This window comes from Cavia porcellus, unplaced genomic scaffold, assembly GCF_034190915.1.
Source record: "Cavia porcellus strain 051 isolate PalLab524CR breed Dunkin Hartley unplaced genomic scaffold, mCavPor4.1 scaffold_17, whole genome shotgun sequence".
NCBI lineage: Eukaryota > Metazoa > Chordata > Mammalia > Rodentia > Caviidae > Cavia > Cavia porcellus.
The window spans coordinates 19,416,365-19,437,440 of NW_026947500.1; the positions used below are offsets into that span (position 1 = coordinate 19,416,365).

The 21,076-nt window shown below is 42.1% G+C and overlaps 1 protein-coding gene and 1 non-coding gene across 5 annotated transcripts in view; both read left to right on the plus strand.

The window, feature by feature from the left end:
- Positions 1-1,449: 1,449 nt before the first annotated feature.
- Iars1 (isoleucyl-tRNA synthetase 1) overlaps positions 1,450-21,076 on the plus strand; it is a 65,331-nt gene continuing 45,704 nt past the window's right edge. Inside the window, exons 1-9 of one of the 4 annotated variants that reach the window (XM_003468386.5) lie at positions 1,450-1,604; positions 6,930-7,049; positions 7,817-7,973; positions 8,216-8,335; positions 10,305-10,387; positions 13,721-13,838; positions 15,699-15,846; positions 18,448-18,535; positions 18,889-18,949. In XM_003468386.5, the coding sequence (XP_003468434.3) occupies positions 6,931-7,049; positions 7,817-7,973; positions 8,216-8,335; positions 10,305-10,387; positions 13,721-13,838; positions 15,699-15,846; positions 18,448-18,535; positions 18,889-18,949 (894 nt within the window). In that variant the 5' untranslated portion in view covers positions 1,450-1,604; position 6,930. Of the gene's footprint in view, positions 1,773-6,929; positions 7,050-7,816; positions 7,974-8,215; positions 8,336-10,304; positions 10,388-13,720; positions 13,839-15,698; positions 15,847-18,447; positions 18,536-18,888; positions 18,950-21,076 lie in introns of those variants that run through there. The other 3 variants (XM_013150670.3, XM_023564369.2, XM_063227339.1) reach the window with 3 other exon arrangements.
- Positions 2,855-2,987, plus strand: LOC111756343 (small nucleolar RNA SNORA84). The gene has a single exon (XR_002790831.1). It is a non-coding gene; the product is annotated as a small nucleolar RNA SNORA84 (small nucleolar RNA).

Consider the following 21,076-nt stretch of genomic DNA (forward strand, 5'->3'; position numbering starts at 1 on the left):
ACATAGTCTTCACCTGTCTTCCTGCAACACTTGAAAATGTTTCTCAATATAGTTTTAAATAATCTGAACAAGAAGTCTGTTTCATTTTTCCCTGGCCAACCTGTCCAGGAATCCTCTAGGCTACCACCTGTGAACAGGTGGTAGAAATCATTCGAACATGGTAACAACTAGAGGAATGCAAAAACGTCAAACACATTGCCAGTATTTCCAATTAACAAATTTATGGTTAATTTAGATGTCCCCCTAAAGCCTCATGATCATAGGTGGGCTTTTGAGAGGTCGTTGCATCATGGGTGAGGAAACATTAATCTACTGATGGGGTTGGCGTAGTTGTAAATGGTGGTGGGATTACTGAAGAAAGAGGACCTATGTTGAGTGTGGGTGGCACCAAAAAATAGAACTATAGATTAGATGGAATAAAATGGGGCAGAAAGAAGTTTGCTTTTTACTTAAGATTTTTTTGGTTTGGCCGCACAATTGACTATTTCTCCTCTGCATGCTGCCCTTCGATGGAGTCAGGTGACTATGGACTAAAACCTGTACAAAAAGTGAGCTAAAATAAGCCTTTCTAGAGTGGGGATTTATTTCAGGGGCACAAGTGCCTGCCTGAAAAGCATGAGGTCATGAGTTCAGTCCCCAGTAGCAAATACATACATACATACATACATACATACATACATAAATTTCTCCTTTAACTAGTATTGGGGATCTTGTCCCAGGAACGAGAAAGTAAGGCACAGACTAAAGCCCTTGGTGTAATGGCACACACCAGTAGTTCCAGCTACTCCAGAGGCCAAAGTGGAAAGCCTGTGAGTTCTAGACCAGTCTCAGCTGCTTGACAAGACCCCCCACACACATATATACACACAACTACTAAATATACACACGTGTTCCTGTGAGTAACTTCTTTGGAGAGGACATCGAACCACTTACTCCTGGACATTTGGTAGGGCCCATACCTTAGTAACTTTTTTTTTTGTCTTTTTCATTTTTATCGGTACCAGGGATCGAACTCACGACCGCCTGCTTGCAAGGCAGGTGCTTATGCCGTTGAGCTAAATCCCCAGCCCCGAGTAGCTCTTGAATACTAAAATGACTATCAAAATGTTTTTAAATTTAGGAAGCGCTGTTTCCTCTGGCCAGCTCAGTGTTTTGGATCTCTCATGAATAAAATAGGCCATTACCTACAAAACTACTCTCCCACTGTTAAGGCTGAGTTTCCTTTTGTTTTTAAGTCTCTTCTCTGGAAGGAGATAGGCAAATGCGCGGCAATATAACAAGGAAGCGTGTGATTTGCTTTAATTACAGGAAATATACAGTGCAATAAAAACTGTAAATCTGACCTTTAAGCCCACCCAACTCGTTTAGCCTGGGAACGCGTTCCCAGTGTGCACCGCAGTGCGGGATACGGGTGGTGGGGGTGGCCAAGAACCACCTGACCAATAGCCATTCAGGTTGTTTGTGGGTGGCACATCGCGCATCCTGGTTGGCCGGCGCCGACCTCGCTCCGTGCTGGGTGCTGCTGGGCGTTGCATCAGTTCTGGTCTCCACGCCGTACTGCTGACTTCTGCTGCCTGCTAGGCTTGCGACCTCCGGGTCCCCAGGTAAACCGGGCCTCTCCAGCACGCCTCCCCTCGTGCCTGAGCCTGCATTTAGGCTGCTCCTGTATTCCAGGTTCTCCTGCAGAGGCGAGGGTCATACACTCGGGACGACCCCCAGACAATAGGTCGTGATTTTAAAAGAAAGGAAAAAGACACCATATGTGTCCATGAGTAAGTTGTGTGCTTGTCTCTTTCCATGAGGAAGATTGGAGGAAGCCGCAGGGGGCGCCGCAGAACTCAGACCAGGCACGACTCCCGGCCTAACTCCTTGGGGCCAGAGTCTACGATCTGGGAAAGTTCCTCTGCTGCATGCAGGAGCCACGGTGGCTCTTGAAGCGGGTAGTTCTGAGAATTCAGGGTAATAGAGCGCCTTGGGGACGTTCAGAAGATAGGTGACGTTACTGACAAATCTAGGGATAAGAACAAATGGAATGGTTCCGAATCCCAGGCTCCCTCTACCTTTCCATAGAAAGTTTCGGGAAACGTGCGGGCACTTGGGGCCGAAGGTGGGTGTGCCCAGCGACCCTCTCCGGGACTCATTCTGGTAATGCAGAGGCCAAATGTAGGCCTCGCGGGGAGCACAGAGGCGAAAGGCAGTTATTTCAGTGGGATTTGGAGGTTGGAGAAGCTTGGTCATAAGCTGGCGTTGGTCTTAATCTTTGAAGGTGGGCAGGAGACCATACCCAAAATACCATTATTTGAAAGTACCTATCATGTTAGTTTCGTTGTCTCCACCTTTAGTCATACGTGAGGAATAGGTGGAAAGTGGCACTTAGTTTTCAGCACAAGGGCCTGAGTTGGACTCCCAGTATCCAAAAAAACAAGAAAAAGAAAGGAACCTTGAGATTTAGGGTTAAATTTGTCTTACTGAAACTGGGAATAAAGAGAAACGGGTAGAATCCACATATTTTGGTGATTAATTGGATATGAGAATCATTCCAGTAATGTTATGGGTGACTCAGAAAGGTCATGTCTAAGTAATGGGGAAGATAATGAATGGAACCACCATAATTTAAGAAAAAAATCAGTATGGCAAGTAAAACCCTAAGATTTTAAACAAAATGTTTTATAGGCATTTCCAAGATGCAGTGAGGTTAACAAATAAAGGTCAAGGAGAATAGTCTAGAAATGACTGACCAGGAGGCCGAGGCTAACACGGCCTGGAGCACTTGCAGAATGGGGAATAGTGGGGCATCTGAGAAGAAGGAAGAAGAGGTGATGGCACACTTAGCTAAATCTGGCAAGGTTAACCTGCCCTGTGGTTGCTGGGGGCTGTTGTTCAGGTACAGCACTCCAGTGGGTACAATGGGCCACAGCAATCCTGTGATTTTTGCATGGCATCTGTGTTTCCTCAGCAGCTGCCATAGCCCGGTCACTGGTACATGGATTTCTTCCTGAAACGGTCAGTACTGTTGCTTTGGGTCTTTGGCATAAAATGTACAGTATTGTGATTCATAATCTTTTGGGGCCTTAAAAATTCAGTGAAAGCAGCGAGTGAGCCTCCCTGCCAAAAGCTTAAGTCTTTTCTTTTCTTTTTTTTTTTTTTAAGCTTAAGTCTTTTCACAGAAGAGAAAAACATTCAAACATTTATCCCTGAACAATGTCAGAACAGTATGAGCTTGTGTATCAGTGCCTAAGGGATCTTGTCAAGATAGAAGTTCTGGGTCCAAGGTCTAGGTTAGGGCTGGAGCATCGTTCTCTATGTGCTTATAGATTGTCAAGGGTCATCATAAGAACAGCTTAGAAGAAACAAATGTATTGATATCTGAAGCCTAGTAGTCAACACATTTCAGTTGACCTCTGATAAGGTGGCCACTGAACTAAGTAGGACCCCTAATAAATCAGTAAATGCAGAAATTAACATTTCTATCCTCAAAAGGCTAGAGACTGCAATGAAAGTTAAAGATCTAAACAGCCTTACAACTTCCATTTAGTGCTGTTTAGTAATGTACTTTGATTGGAAATTGCTGTTAAGTGTCCTGCCTTATTTTTCCGATATAAAATTCAGACACACATATCTGAAAAATGAAAATGAAAGAAAAGGTATGATGTTACTTGACAAATACGTTATGATCTGAGTCATTTGCTTTAATGCTTTCAGAATGGGTTGAGTTGTGTAGGGGTCATTTTGTTTTCAGATTATTAGTGATCCTGTTTTTCTTTCTAACCTGACATTGGCTTGGAAATTTGGTTACTGACGTTAGAATTTTAAGCTGCATGTGGTAGCGCATGCCTATAATCCCAGCATTCAAGAAGCAGAGGCAAGAAGATCAATGTAAATTTGAGGTCAGCCTGGGCTGCCTTGTAAGACCTGGTCTCAAAAAAAGAAAAACCAAAAAACCAGACATGGTGGTACATGCCAGTAATCCCAACACTGGGAGGTTGAGGCAGGGGGATCATTCCAAATTCACTATGAAGTGAATTCAAGACCAGCCTGAACTGCATAGTGAGACCCTGTCCCCCAAAAAAAGGGAAAAAAAAAAAAAAAACAAGAAAAAGAATTTTAAGTAAATAAACTTTGAAGCCAGAGGGGATCTAGGATAGTTGATTAAGTGTCAGATTGATCAAGTGTCTTTGTGTGAGCTTATCAGCAAAACTTAAGACACTTTAAGATGGCTCACACGAGACAAATCAGAAAGGTCTAGGGCTTGTCCATTTCAAAAATCATCAATAAATAATAAAAAGGATAAAATGGAAAATTGGAAAACTATTCAAATATGAGATTCTCATCTTTTTAGCTTTCTGTGGGTGGAACAGGAAGTGGGTATTCATCTCAGGACCTTTTCCCTAAACGATACTATCCCAAACCCCTTTTATTTTTGAGAAAGTCTTGCTATGTTTCTCAGATCAGACTTAAACTTACAGTCCTCCTGTCTCAGCCTCTCCACAGTGTAAGGTCCTGAGTTGGACCTTACAGGCTCCCACCTAGCTTTCTCTTTTTTGTCTTTTTTTTTTTTAAAGTTAGTCGTCCTCGGAGAAGATGAGGTTATTTCAAATGAAGTACTTTCTAAATGGCTATTAAAAAAAATCAAATAGCTGTTGCTGACTAGGTTGAAGGGAAAGGGGAAGCCTTCTGGATTGTTGGTGGGAATATAACTACCACAGCCATCATGCAAGTCAGTGTGGAGAATCCTCCAAACCAAAAATAGAAATTTCATTCAACCCCACTATTCTCTTTTCGAGGGGTCTTCCCAAAAGAGTTAAGGCATCGTTTTTATAGCAGCACAGTTCATAATAGCTAAATCTTGGAAGTGACCTACATGTCTATCAGTAGATGAATCTGTAAAGAGAATGTGGTATTTATGTACAATGGAGTATGACTACCATGAAGAGTGATAAATTTAAGTTATTTGTAGGAAAATGAACTTGAATCTTTTTGTTTTTTAAATCGGTACCAGAGATTGAACTCATGACCGAGTGCTTGCAAGGCCGGCGCTTATGCCGCTGAGCTAAATCCCCAGCCCGGGAAAATGAACTTGAGACCATAGTGTTAAGTGAAGTAATTCAAATACGCAGGATTAAACATTGCATTGTTTCTCTTGTATGAAAAATCCAAAGTATAAATCAAAGAGCAAAATAAAAGATAATAGGAGACAGAGGTAGATGTTTTGCAAATGAGAAAGGGACCAAGAAATGGAAGGAGGAGGAGAGGAAAGGGACATTAAGAGATTTGAAATGTGTTACATGACTAGGACACAGTTTTGCAATAATTTAAAAGGTACCTTATGCCCTACATCATGCCATGTACAAAATAACTCAAAATAGATTATCATCTTAAATGTTAACTAAACCCAGACATTGCTGGTGCGTTTCTGTAATCGTAGCACTCAGAGGGTGAGGCAGGGGGGCTGCAAGATCAAGCCAAGTGTGGGCAGCTGAGAGATGGCAATTAGAGAGAATATAACGCAGGGTAGACACTCTGGGCTGAGTCCCAGTATTTACCCCTCCCAAAAAATAGTAATGGTGAGAATAATCATCATTTAACTAAAATTTCCAGTGATAAGAACGATGGTGCACCCTGTGACCCTGCATTTGTGAGGTGGAGTGGGAGGGTCACATGTTTGAGGGCAGTCTGGGAAACTTAGGGAGACCTGGTATCAAAAAATGAAAAGGACTGCAGATGTAACTCAGGTGGAGCACTGCTGAGCTCCATCGAGAGTACTGAAAATAGGAAACATTCTTACCCCTGCATCAGGGAAGGACAAACCAGTTAGAAAAGGTGCGAAGGCTGAGTAAATGTTTATCTCAAGAAGACCCACAAAGTGCCAGTATGCTTAAGATTCTCACTCACTAGGGAGATGCAAATCAAAACCACTTTTAGAGATGTCACTGTGTCCTCAAAAATGGCCAGAAAATGGTGGACAGAAAGAAGTATTAGGGGTGACATGGAGAAGCTGGCATCCCATTATACTGCTGGGGTGTAAAGTGGTGTGGTTACTGTGTTTTATCACTTCGCTTGTGATTCTGGCAGCAAACCCAGGCCTCATGCATGCAAGGCAAGTGCTCTACCACTGGGCTGCATCCCCAGCCTTGTGTGGTTACTTTGGAAAACAGTTTGGCAGTTTCTCAGAAACTTAAATACTAAGTAAATATACAACCCAGAAATGTTCCACCTAGTTAGATACCAAGGAAATGAAGGAGTGGAAAGTAGTACTTGAATGTTGGTAGCAGCCTTGTTCAGCGTAGCACAAAACCAAAAGTCCAGTGTCCGCAAACTGATAAACATAATGTGGCATATCCATTCAACAGAATAGTATTTAGCCATAAAAAGTAACATGAGCATATGCTACAACTGAGTAAGCCTTGCAGACATGTTAAGGGAATGCAGCTAGACATGCTAGACCTCTTTCAGGTGATTCATGTCTAATTTCCCAATTGGTATGAAATGTCCAGAATAGTTTAGAAAACAGATTAATGATGGCCAGGGATGAAAGAAGAGAAAATGTGACCATTACTGCAGGTGAGGGTTAAAAGTGTTCTAAAATTAGTGTTAATAATTGCATGAACTTGTGAACATACTGAACTGTATGCTTTAAAAGTATGTATTTTGGTCAGACATGGTGATACACACCTATAATCTTAGCACTCAGGAGGTTGAGGCAGGATGATCATCAAGAGTTCAAGGCAAGTCTGAACTGCGTGGCAAGACCCTGTCTCAAAACTAAACAACTAAAAGTGTGCACTCATTGAACTTTATCTCAATGAGTATAATTTTAATAAAGTATTGTGTAGTGTAGACAGTGGTGTGCACTCCTGTTTTAATCACAGAACCCTTCTATTAGATTTTCCTTCTGTTGTTAATAATTTTAATTTCTCTTATTCCAACAGAATGATTCAACAAGTACCAGAAAACATTGATTTTCCTGCTGAAGAAGAAAAGATATTGCAGTTCTGGTCTGAATTTAATTGTTTTCAAGAATGCTTAAAACAGTCAAAACATAGGCCGAAGTATGTGAATTTTTTTCTTTTGTAAAAGTTGACTCCTTAAGAGCAGTAACTTAGACTGAATTCCACTAAAGCAGAAGCTGTTACTTCAATTCATCTTTGCATTCCCACTCTCCCGGCTGACATAGTGGATCCTCCGCCATACATAAATGTTGACTAAGTGAGCTCTTTTTTATTAGAGCGACTTCAGTGTGAGAGGTTGTCTAACTGGAGAGGATCCAGCACCCTCCTTTCGGCCTCTCGTCACCCACCTTCTGGTCCTGCTCCCCCTGAGTGCAGGCTGCTGCAGTGCTTCCTGGCCCTATCTCCATTCACCTTAGAGACCACTGTTTTATCCTGTGTCTTCTGTGTGTAAAAACTTTGTCTGTTTTACTGAAGATCAGGATTAATAATCTGCCTTAATAGGAAATTTGTCATGGGAACAATAAATGAAAAATTGGTAATCAAATGATAGTCTCTCCAGCTGTGTCAGAATTGGTAGCAGTAGCCTTTCTGAAGGCAGGACCTTCATAAATATCTAATCAGTTAATGCCCAGATGTCCTGATTTTGCTACTTTTTTCTTCTTCCTGAATACTGTGACAGGAGCTACCCATAGAAAAATGTTGACCTAAATGTTTTCTGTTATAAAATGATTTCAGGGGGCTGGGGATAGAGCTCAGTGGCACAGTGCCTGCCCGGCAAACGTGAGATCCTGAGTTCAATTCCCAGTACTTAAAGATTAAATAAATTAAATTAAATAACGTCAACATATATTTATTACTTCTATTAGATTTACCTTCTATGACGGTCCTCCTTTTGCAACCGGACTGCCTCACTATGGACATATACTTGCAGGGACAATTAAAGATATAATTACAAGATACGCTCACCAGAGTGGGTTTCATGTTGACAGAAGATTTGGATGGGATTGTCATGGTTTGCCTGTGGTACGTTTAAGTCTTAAATCTGTGTGATGTTCCCACTTTTTTGTATGCATTATATTTCATCATTTGTTAGAAATGATTCATTTTTATTACATATTACACTTCTGCTTCATTTCTGTAATAATGCCATTCATTTTCTTTGTAGAAATTCTGGAAACTAGTGTTTTTTAAAGTCTTAATTTTTGGATTTAGCTGTATTTGTTTCATAAGGTGTGTGTGTTAACAATCTTGCCCCAAAATTTCAGGAATATGAAATCGATAAGACACTGGGAATCAGAGGGCCAGAGGACGTGGCCAAAATGGGGATTGCGGAGTATAACAACCAGTGCCGGGCCATTGTGATGAGGTACTCCTCCGAGTGGAAGGTATGTTCAGTTCTTTTCAGTAGAAAGTATGGTTTTTAAGTGGGCGTTGACACGCTGTATGGTCCTCTGAGCTTTTTACAAGATATTTCTAAATGCACGGATGTCTGTGCGAGTTTGTGACGCTAGATGAGTTTATCCTGCTCCTGGCACTGTGCTCCAAGAAAGACTCCTTGTCTTTACCCTGCTGGGATAAACCGAAGCCTCTGCTCTGATTTCTGAATGCATGGCCGTGCTCCATACTTCACAGTGCATTATGGGAGTCGGTGTTGTAGCAGTCACACTGGCTGGAATGTTCCAACACAGTAATGCAGGTATTTTTTAAATTCCCATTTGGACCCATTCTTGTGTGTTAATTTGACTCCCTTATGCCCCCCGCCCCCCAGAACAGAGCAGTATAGAGGCGCTGCCGAGCTCCTGCCCTCTTGTTTCTCCAGGTGTGGGAACTACATTCCGTTCTTCCTTCTTGCCCCTTAGAGGAGGTTAGCATGTCTGTGTAACTTACAAGCATCTCTGACTATTTCCCCCATAGTCTCCGTCTTCCCTTTAGTCTCTCAAAATTGGTTGAGAATTCCCTATTCTGCCAATAGTGTCATTTCTTCAAAGTTTTAAAACATTAATTCCCGTGATCCCATCAGTCATCCAATCCGACTTTGTATCTCAACAAAGAGAAGCTACTCAGGTTTCAGGCAGAGGAAGCACACAATGGAAACAGAACTGCAGGAGATAGCACTGCAGCCTGTGTGGAAAGAGCTTGAAAAGGAAAATGACCAGCTGCACAAAGACCGGGGGTGGGGGTGGGGGTGAGTGCTGAGGACAGGTTGTGAGAGTGACTGTACTCAGAAGAGGGGCTCACAGGACTGGTGACTGATAGAGCATCAGAGTGTCTCAGCCTAACTTTCTAACCTGACCATAGGGGTAAATACTGCTAGGTAGGGAATGGTTACGGACTTTTTCTCTTTTTTTTGTTTTTGTTTTTGTCTCTCTGAGACAGTCTCAATGTAGTTCAGGCTGGGACTACAGGAGTGTGCCACCATGCCCGACTAAGGAACTTTTCTTTGATTTTTTTTTTTCTCGCTTAAACGTAAAATATTTTTGAAACTTTTCATTTTGAAATAATTTCAGACATATTAAAAATTTATAGAATGGTATGAAGAGTTCCCCTATGCTGTTCATTACCTTTCCATCTTCAGTAATGGTAATATAATTTCAACAGCAGTAGGTTAATGTGAGTGAATACTACAACTTTTATTTAATATCATTAATTCTTTCACTGATTTTTATCTGATCCAAGATCCAATCCCAGATCACACATTGCATTTCGATGTTGTGTCTTCTTAGTCTCCGCCACGTGGAACATTTCATTGGGCCCTTTTTTGTCTGTCATGATACTGTCATTTTTGAAGAGTGCAGCGTGTCCCCCAATGCCTGATGTTTCCTTATAATTCAAGCATTGCATTTTGCCTGCACGCCTCAGAAGTCATGTCCTGCACTTCTCTGTGTAGCTCATCAGGAGAGCAGTGTTGCTGCTGTCTCTCTCTGATGATAACTTTGCTCAGTTAATTAAGTTGCCATCAGTGTTAGGTTTCTCTTATGTAAACTTGCAGTTTTTGCTTTCATTTAAAAGTACCTGGTAAAGAGATTCTTTGCAAATATTCTTTTTCTTAATATACTTTCATTAATTTTAGCATCCATTTATTCTTGCTAGTAACAATTATACCTGAGTTGCCAAATGGTGCTTTTATATAAATGAGTATTTGTAGGTGTAACTAACTTCTTTGTATAGAATAAATGCCAAGAAAACTGGTTCTGAATCTTATATAGTGTTTTTTTTTAATACTGATTTACTTTAACCATTGATAGTTTTTATTTTCTAAAATTTTATACGATGTCAGTAAGAGTAATGGTACATACTGGTGTAGAAGAATAAAGATCACTGCCTAATACTACTCTAATATTCATACTTTTAAAGTCTGTTGTTACCAGACTTGGCCGATGGATTGACTTTGACAACGACTACAAAACTCTGTATCCACAATTCATGGAATCTGTCTGGTAGGTTTATTTAAAATTGTAAATGTGAGAGATATGCTGTTGTATTTGTCAGTGGAGAGGTATATTCGCTTGAATTTGTTTTCAGATCCAGTTGTCTGGGAACAGGTGTGTTCTAGATTTGATAAATCACCATCGTATCCATCTGTCCTTTAGGATGTAATAGCTTCAGTAGGTTGAACAACCTGTAATCAGATACATAGCATGTCTGCCTCATGAAGTAGAATAAAGATAAGAATGTGAATGGCTTGACATCAGTTAAAGTTACTTTGCCAAATCAATCCATGCCAAATTTAGGAAAAACTAGTGGGGATTTTTTGTTATTGTTTTTGATGGGAGTACAGGGAATCAAACTCAGGACCTTACACCTGCTAGGCATGTGCTATGCTGCTGAACTGTATCCCTGGGCCCAAAAAGTTAGTTACTAAAAGAAAAAAAATTTTTTTTAAGGAATAACTTGTGCCTAATGTGATTGATGGTGATTACAGAGATGAAATACAAGTTCTTGCATGTGCTGTGGATCTCTGGGTTTTTGAACAGGGGGTCTACATGGTGCAGTTGATTTTGTTACCTATAGAGAATACTTTTTTTTTTGTACCGGGAATGGTACTGGTGACCTCGCACTTGCCAGGCAGGTGCTTATGCCGCTGGGCTAAATCCCCAGCTTTGCCTTTGAATTTAATGCTGAAAAATCCTTTATAGTGAAGTAACTATTCCATAACAGTTCCAAAATAAATCTGTTTCTTTTTATTCTCCTAAGACAGTGGAAGTAGTGCCAATCTTGACAGCTGTTCTAACTTGGACCTCCTAATAGCCTGATAATCATTACTGGTCAAGCAGGCACCTTTATTGTGGTTGCAAAATGCCCCAAATATGTAACTTAGCCTGGAGGAAACCTTATTTTCCTTAAGTTGTATACAAAAGTACAGATGAGTTACAAACCTGCTTCGTAAGGTGCAATTTCTCTGCCTATCCCTGTAAGTCATTTGGCTTTCACTGCCTTATCTTCCCATTCCCATTTCTCTGAGGAGCTGCTACACGTGCTTGGTGTGTGTGCTGTGCCTCCAAGGACGTAGGCACCCTGGACAGTGACTCAGACCTCCTTACTAACGTTCCCTAGCGCGTGTACTCGGGTGCAGAGCTGGTCAGAATCTCTGACACACAAGACTTTGGGCAGGCATTTCCAGTTCACTGGGGAGCTGGAGTGCCACTGTCGGGAGTGTCTAGTGCACTCTGGACTCTGGGAAAGGCACACACGCACACAGATCGGGACACGGGGGGTGCAGTGCTCGGAAAAGAAACAGAAGAGACGGCAATTGCTACTGCCTGCACTGCACTGCACGCACAATCTTTATTTTAGGATTCTTATATAGTAAACCGGATCAGTTCACAGAGCACAGACAATTAAGTAGTGAAAAAGCATTCTGTGTGACGAGCTACAATGTGACAGACTACAATGTTTATTCTAAACTATCTAAGTGAAGTAAACAAGCACAATCAATTCTACTAGCTCTTCTAGCCCAGGAGGAAATTCATTAGCCCAAGAATGTTGTTAATTATGTTTGTTGCTAGTGTCACAAAAGGTGGTCAGCCACTTCCTCATGACTCTGTAAACAAAGCCAGGTCACACAATATGGTTTCAGAGGGTGAGAAGATCCCCACTGAGAACAGGCATTCCTGTCCTGCCTCTGTCTCTCATACCGGGGGCTATTGTTTACTGCAGGTCCGAGGGGGCTAGGGCCTTCAAAGTGACACCTCATCCCGCACATGCCACAATGAGGGATGAGGGAGAGCGACTAAAACCAGGTTTTGTGTTAAGCATGGCGAAAGGAAGTTTCAGATTAGGGCTGTTGAGCTCTAAAATGCCTTCAGCCACAGCCTCCCAAGTAGCAGGTGCTGCCACATCCAGTTAAATATTTAGGTTTTTAATTCAAATTAAAAATTACCTATGGCTAGCACCCACCATGTTAGTCAGTGTAGCACCAGATCCTGTTTCTTAATTTATGTAAAATGTGCTTAAACCAGGCATGATAGTACGTGCCTGTAATCCCAGAACTTGGATTACATGGAGTATATAAAGCTAATTTCGCAGAGGTTTTCCCCGAGTCCTGCCCTTTGGTATTCTGTGTGAGGTCAAAGGAAGTGATTGTGATTTGCCTGAGGTCACACAGCTGCCTGTGCGGCTTTTAGGCTTAGAACTGGATCTCAGTGTATCAGTTTTAACATTCTTCCTCTATTGTGAATGTCCTTGTATCAAAGAATATTTTAAGATTTTTTTATTTCAACTTTGGAAAGTTGTTTTTGAAATACTTATCTTTTAGCTTAAAAAGCTCAAAGATACCACAAAGAAACACATTTTCTTCATAAAATGTCATTTTAACAAATGGGAAAGAGTTTCATTCATTTACTGTGCCATATACATAGGAATTAGAATATAAGGATGAAGAAAGAAGGAAATTAAATAAAAGTTTCTGTTAATTTTCTGTGTTGCCAAAGCAGGGGAGGAGATTAGTGATCAATTTGGGGTGACTGTTACGGTTGATATCATAGGGTCTGGGAACCCTATGCTATCTATGCTTCCCAGGGAAACCAGAATGATCAAGCAAACTGACATAACTGGTAGGAGAAAAATGTGGAAGAGCTAAAACACTGCTCACACGGCCTCCAGAGCAAGCCCTGAAGGGCTTTAACTGACCTTGTCCTGTGTCACCAGCACAACACACCTGGTGACACACACTTCACCCCCAAGAGAACGAGTACCTTCCGGGTGAAACAGCCTCCCTCCCCACTCCCGTGTGACCAGTAAACTCCTTGGAACTCCCTGAAAGAGAACGAGAAAGGTTAAATGCTCAGTGAGTTTTTCATTAATCATGGGAGAGAGAGCTGACACTGATCCCAGTAGTGGGTCATTTTCAACTGCTGTTTTTAAAATGCCCATTATAATAAAATTCAAACAGTACACCAGAAAACTGTTCAAAGAAAAAAGTTCATATCGTTAAAAGGGTGATAAAAGTATATTTTTGAACACTGTAGGAAATATGTAAGTGTGTATGCTGACCAGTGCAGATTTCTCTCGTTGACAGTTTGGTCCATCAGAGGCTTTTCTTCATGTCACATTGCGAACATCTTTCCATCTGATTAGATAATAGCATTTCTTAGTGTCCACCTAATGACTCACCATACTGATGTGCTGGAATTTACTAGTGAGTCTCTACATAGAAATCTTTTTTTTCACTTCTGACAGACAGAAATTCTGAACAGAAAATGATGTAAATGTTTTCCATGGAGGGAAATCTTTGTATTATATAATAAAAACTCCATCTGTTACCTTGCCAGGTGGGTGTTCAAGCAGCTGTATGATAAAGGCCTTGTTTACAGAGGTGTGAAAGTCATGCCCTATTCCACCGCTTGTAACACTCCACTTTCCAACTTTGAGGCACACCAGAATTACAAGGTACGTGAGATGCTGAGTGATGTCCCTCGGCACTGAGCGATATGCATGAAAGGTGAATGGTGTGATCACAGTAATATATTCCCAGTGGAGTGTCAACCTGGGGGCGTCTGTCACATGCCAAGCTGCATCCCAGCTGTTTTTTGAGTCAGGGTCTCACTGGTCTGCATTATAAACTTGTTTTTGGTTGATTTGTGTTGGAAAGTGATCTTGTTAACTGGGAGCTGTTTACTTTTAAATCTTTGATATTTTCATGTCAAGATTGCTTTATACTTGGAGCTAGTCTTCTAGATAGTGAGCAAAAATAATTAGTGTTGTCACAGAGTGCACATGTCCTATAGGACATGTCATTTATAGTAAATGATCATCCAAGAAATCAAATACAGAGAAACTATAGGAACTCTGTGCACACACTGAAGACCTAGAGAACCTAACTGAGGGCCTGGATCCCAAGGCAATGTCCTGCACGAGTCCAACTGAAGACCTAGAACCCATGACAGTGCCTCCCACAAGTCCAACTGGAGATCTAGAGCCCACAGCAATGACTCGTACAAGTCTGTTTTATGAATCTGCTCAGGGAAGGCCCAAAGGTCAGCAGTGAAGCTAGAAAGTCTGCACCAGCAGGGTGAAGAAGCTGTGCCAGTGGGTTGAGGGTTCTACACTGGAGCCGAGAAGTGATACTCAAAATAAGGACCAGGGCTCTCCGGAAAAGTAGCACAACTGTCCTCAGCAACAGTGAGGTCATGAGCTCCTCTGACAATGAGTACAAGCTGAGCTCATACTAGGAAGCCAGCATGACAAGCTTCTGGAGATTGAACAGCACACATCTTCCCCGCTGAAGCCAGGAAGTGGTAAAGACCAAAGCTTCCCATAAAGTGAACCTCAGCCATTGTCTGCTACAAGGTCCCAGGCTCCTGTGTCAATGAGAACAGCCAAGTTCATGTCAGGAGAGAAGCTCAATGAACTCCAAGAACCAACAACTCTTAGGAGAACCCACAATGCTGAACTCTTCCTCTGCAGTTGCCTTTTATCCTGGCCACGGTCCTCAGGTGGGCCATCCACTCCCAGCACCGCACTGGTGCAGTTCAGCCGGTGTTAGAAGTTCATCTCCCGTTACCAACCCTTCACAGTGAGCTGACTACAATTCAAATACATGATGTTTCAGTATGATTCTTTCTGATATTACAGGTGAAAACATAACTTTTCTCAAACAGTTATCAACATCATTTGTTCCTCTTGATATATTAACTTTAAAAAGTCCCCTGATGGGGCTGGGGATTTAGCTCAGGAGCATAAGTGCCTGCCTTGCAAGCAGGCAGCTGTGAGTTTGATCCCTGGTTCCGATAAAAAAAAAAAAAAAAAAAAGTCCCCTGATGTGTTAAAAGATTTTTATATTCTCTGGGTTCTGTGTGCGTGCGTGTGTCTGCCCATGTGCAGTACTCTGAATTGAACCCAGCACCTTCACACTAAGCTCTGTTCCCTGCCAGTTTTTATTTTGTTTTGAGACAGGGTCCTGCTGAGTTGCCCAGACTTTCCTGGATTACAGACATGCACCATCTAACTCACCTGCTGTTTCTGGCTTTTGTTATCTGTTAAGTATTGAAAATTTTTGATGTGGAATTTCTTGCATTGGTTTTTTATATTATATGAATATTATGGGCTTCTACAACAATACCTCAGAGCCAACCATGGTGGTGCAAGCCTATAATCCCAGCACTCTAGAGGCTGAAGCAGAAGACTGTTGCAAGTTCAAGACCAGCCTGGGATACAAAGTGAGCTCAAGGCCAGCCTGAATTGCATAGGGAGACCCTGTCTCAAAAAGACAAAAATCTTAAAAAGTAAAAAAACCTCATTTTGTTCCAGGATGTTCAAGATCCTTCAGTATTTGTAACTTTCCCTTTGGAAGAAGATGAAAATGTATCTCTGGTTGCTTGGACGACTACCCCCTGGACTCTACCTAGTAACCTTGCTGTCTGTGTTAATCCAGAAATGCAATATGTAAAGATTAAAGGTAAGTCTGAGGCTGCTTACATTCATCAGAATGGATAAGATAATTTTATTTAGGGAGAACTGTAAAAGCTCACGTATCTTTTTGGAGTAAAAAAGTCTCTCACAAGATCTTTACCTAATCAGAAATATAAGCCGTTTTATTTCTAATTTAAAAGTAACATAAAAATTAAAATAGTATAAAATAGTACTGAGATATAAAAGTAAAATTTCTTTATAATTTCCTGTAGCGTGCTTTAACCCACCATTCCCTTCTTATAGGTGAAGAATCCAAGATTCAGAGATAGGACATTATGTCATAGTAGCATTGATACCAGGACTTGAGGACTTTGTCTCTCAGATACTTCCTGGTAGAGTTATCATTGTCTTAGCTAGCACCTTCCATAGAGATTTATGTGAAAAAAGAAGTTGGTGTTCTGTGCACAAGGACAGCTTCAGGTCTGGATAGTTCATGGGGAGGGAAAGGAAATAACAAAGAGAAAAACCCATTGTCCAGGAAAAATACTGTGGTACAGCTGCTGCGGAGAACAGTATGGCATTTCTCCAGAAGCTGAAAGTGGAACCATGGGCCTGCGCCATCTGCCCACAGGAAGTTTAGGCAGTATGCATATGCAAACATGTAATAATAAAAACAAGAAGAAAAATATTTTAAAGGCAATTGTGATTCATGCCACAACTTGTTGAACCAGTGTGCTGAGTAAAATAAGCCAGCCACAGAAGGTCAGATCTGTAGGATTCCTCTGATCTGTGATCCCCAGAGCAGTCAGCTTCAAAGAGCAAAAGGTCCAGCTGTGATGGCTGGGTTGGAAGAGAGGGAGCGATACTGTCTCAGGGGTAACGTGTTTCCATTTCTGATTCCAGTAATGAGGATGCAAGAACATTGGGAATGTACCTAATGCCACTTACAAAGGGTTAAAGTTAGTTTTTATAAACTAAGGGACAGTCCACTTGATCCGTACTAGCTTATGCTGGCAAGGAAGAAGTTGAAGGAAGAAATTGGAGAGCAGTGGAGGTCAGAAGCAAGGTTTATTTATTTGATTCTCCCCTGACTGCTGGTAAGACCAGGTGTGGTCCCCGTGCTGGCCATCGGGAAGAACTGTCTCTGCACAGGAGCCTGGGTAGGGGTCTGTGACTGCTTTTCTGGGCCACTGGAGATCCCCTCTGTACAGTTTTCCTGTGACCCGAGTCACTGGCCGTCTGGAGTGAACCTGGCAGCCTGAGGAGCCATCTGACCACGACTTCAAAGTGTCATCCCTCTGCCACGTACCGCACTTGTTTTTTCAGACGTGTATGTCTGAGTGACAGGATCCTTTGAGGTCAGGTGGGGAGTGGCAGCATTATTTGTAGCAGTTTTTCAGTGCATTAAAAAAGCCTTGGTAATGAGCCATAGATTCCTTTTCCCCTTGTCTTCCTTGCCTTTATTTTTTGTGGTGCTAGGATTCAAACCCCATGGTTAAGCACACCCTATACCCTGGGCACCTTTTCTTACTGTGAGCCAAATGTATGACATAGGCTCTGGTAAATTCTGGTGTGTTCATAGTTGTTTCTTTGTTGTTTGTTTTGTACTGGGGATGGAACTCATGGCCTTGCCAGGCAGGCACTTATGCCGCTGAACTAAATCCCTGGCTCTTTTTTGTCTTTTTGAGACAGAGTTTCACTATGCCATTCAGGTTGGCCTTGAGCTCACTTTGTAACCCAGGCTGGTCTCAAAACTGGCAACAATCCTCCTGCCTCAGCCTCCTGAGTGCTGGGATCACAGGAGTGTGCCACCACGCCCAGCTCCTCGTGTGCTCATAGCTTACAGGTGGGAGTTTACATTGTGCTAGATTTTTGTAGAGTAGTTTTTCAGTATTAAATTGTGATGTTCATACAATCACTCCAGCTTTAGTATTCCTAGACTAAATCCTCCAGGACATACATTGTCTCAATGTGCATAGTAATTAAGTTGTAAGACAATTTGGGTACTTATTAGTCGATTTGTTAGAAACAATTTGTACCTCGAATAATGGATTCCAATGGAACTATTTAAAAGAATAAAGATTTATATCTATATGGAAAGATGTGTACAATATATTATGTGAATACAAGATACAAAACTGTAGAGTATTATTTTATAGTTGTTTTCAAAATACATAGAATTTACACATACTTACATTATTTGGTATGTATGTGCAGAAAGATACCTGAATGGACACCCAAATGAGGATATATTAGAGGAACTGAGATCACAGGGGACTTCTACTTAGCGAGCTACTTAGTTTGTTAATATTATGGTATTTGTTGCTGATTTTGTGGTACCATGGTCAAACCCAGGACCTCACACATGGTGAACAAGCACTTTACACCTTAGCTTACTAAGGTTGTTGCAGTTTATAAACATTGACAAAATTACATGTATGAGGTGCAGTGGGTAGTACGTGTTAGCTGCCCAGCTGCATCAGCTGCCTGTGTCCAGCATGGTGTAGTGTCCTGTGCTGTGCTCCTGCGTGAGGCTGGGCACACCGCATGCAGGCGATGTGGGAGCTCCTCAGCAGCAGCTGTGCCTCTGCATGTCTAGCCCAGATGCTCTGAACATCACTGAAATCTGCTTTTTCCCTTCTCATAGATGCTGCCAGAGAAAAATTATTCATTTTAATGGAAGCCAGATTATCAGCCCTCTATAAGTCGGAGAGTGACTATGAGATCCTTGAAAGGTGATTATTCAAATAGTTGATATGTGTTTGTCTGTCCATCTTTAGTTTTTTTTTTTTTTGTTTGTTTGTTTTTTTTTTTTTGTCTTTCCTTTTTACCGGTACCAGGGATTGAACTTGGGACTGCCTGCTTACAAGGCAGGTGCTTATGCCGCTGAGCTAAATCCCCAGCCCCCCATCTTTAGTTTTAAAAAGAATCAAGCTTCATTATCTTCTGTCTGTAGCACTGCGACTGTTAAAGCCACATCCCTGTGCTCATGACAGAGCAGCATCCCAAGGGGGTGGTGATTTGCTGGGGCTGCTTTTCTCTGATTTTTTTGAGCCTAATTGTTACTGTTTCATTGTCCTTATTCCAGGTTTCCTGGTGTTTCTCTCAAAGGCAAGAAATACAAGCCCTTGTTCGACTATTTTCTGAAGGTAAGTGCAGGTAGCCAGGACACAGGCTCTCTGCCTGCGACTTTCTGATCCTGGAGCACAGCTCTAAGTGGAATTCACAGCATCTTGTTAACTTGTTCTTGTGTATCGCCCAATCCAGAAGTCTACCTGAGTATTAACAAAATTAAATTGTGGTGAGAATCTTGGAGCTGTGCTCCATGGTTTTCAGTTTCTGGCACAATTACTATTGCAAAACACCCCACCCCCAGCCCCAGCCCCACTAAAATAAGGTCAAATAGAAACCCTTTGGCAGTTCTTCATTAAAACTCCTGGGCAAGGTGGCGGAGCAGCGCCTCAGACCTGGCTTCCTGTGCAATGTGGAAATGATAATGGGCTGGAGAACCGAATCATTTCTGTCGCAGCTAGGACAGAACGTCTGCTGACGCTGAGGTTGCTCCATGAGTTGGTGACTTTGTTGTTGAGACCCTATCCAAGTGTCTGTCCTCTCTGTTCACTGTTTTCACTCTGAATGCTTTCCCACAGTGTCTCCCACTTAACAGCTTTTGTCCTCTTTTCGTGTCACTTCCTAACATTTCTGTGTGCCCTGTCCTTGGTTTTATGTGTCCCTGCAATCTTATGTCTTATGCCAGCATTTACGAGAAGTCTGTCCCACTTCCAGCAGATCTGATTCCTAGCCACACCTCCAAACTGGCCCTTTCTTTCCTGCCTCCTTATATTTTTAAAGTTTTCCTCCCATTTTAAATATCCTCGCCTGTTATTGTATCTTCTGGGTACAAACCATCCCTGTAGTCTGAACGCAGCTGCCATCTGAAAGAAGCCTTCTCGGGAGTGCCTCCCTTCTGCCTGCATTCTGTTAGTGTCTTAACATTGTCTTATTTAGAACCTCTTTCCCTGGTCAGTGGCTGTTTACCTTTCTGAATCACAATCCCCATAAAGGACCAGGGAAAGCTTGGCCTTCAGAACGGGACTCATGGATACTCGGGAGAGGAACCTCAGCTCAGTCAGGGGCCTGTCCGCATGGTGTGCTCCAAACCTGCTGATTATACCAAGCAATACTTGCCTGCTAAGTAAGGCCTCCGGAGAGATTTTAGGTGGAGCCGCCTGCTAAACCACACAGGTCCTGGGCTGCTGAGTGGGGCTGTGGTGTGGACACTGCCTGGGGCAGTACCATGGCTCTTGGTGGTGTCTGCTGACCTGTCCTAGGAGAATGGTGGACCCGGGTGAGATTGATTTGGGACAAGAGAATTCAGCGATGGCTTTCTTCGTCTGTATTTAAGACCCCCACGGGGTGCAAACCCTTGTGCTCATCTCCAAGTTTAAACTAGGCACCTTTCAAACACTTCAGGGTGACTTGAGTTGTTGAAAATTAAGTTATTTTCCCAGTTTAAAGTGCTCAAGAAGCAGAATGTTAGGAGGGAAATAGCATTGTGCTGTTTGGGAGCAGAAGACCTCGCTTCAGATCCAGCCTTCGTGGCTATCACTGGTGTCATTTGGAAAAGTCACTTATCTTTATCCTGAATTTGCTCATTTATGATACTTTTAAAAGAGCAAAAATATTTCTGAAGTATATGAAGAATAAAGTTTGTCATGAAACTGTAGGAGTTAAATGAGAAGTCATTCATGAAAGTACTTGGTATCAGTGCAGAGAGCGAGGAAGGTACAAGGCCGCTTGTATGCGGAGAACCGTGAAGAGGCGGAGACAAGTGCTCTTGCGCTGTGTTAACCTGACAGTGTAACTGCCACATTTCCCCTAGGTCTTATTATGAGTAGATGCCTGGAGAGCTTTTGTAGCTCTGTGATTTCCCCACTTTTTTCTCAGGAGGTTTCCTTTTATGACTGAATAGCTTCAACGAGGTGGAAAGAAAAGAAAGCACATACAGTAGAGGAAAATAAACTGGGAAGCAGAGGCGCCATGGACTGTGTTTTTTGCGATTGTATGCTGAGTTCACACTAGGGCGAGGGTAGGCTTGGATAGTGAGCAAGAAAGCCCAGTTAGGTGCCCGAAAGAAGTTTGAAATTTTCATCTGCAAATCTTTAGTAGTTGTGCCATTTATGCATAAAGACCCATTATACAAGGAACAGATCTATTGAACCAGCTTGTTTTTTTCTGACCTGCGTTAGTCATTTTTCTATTTCTAAAAGTAACTT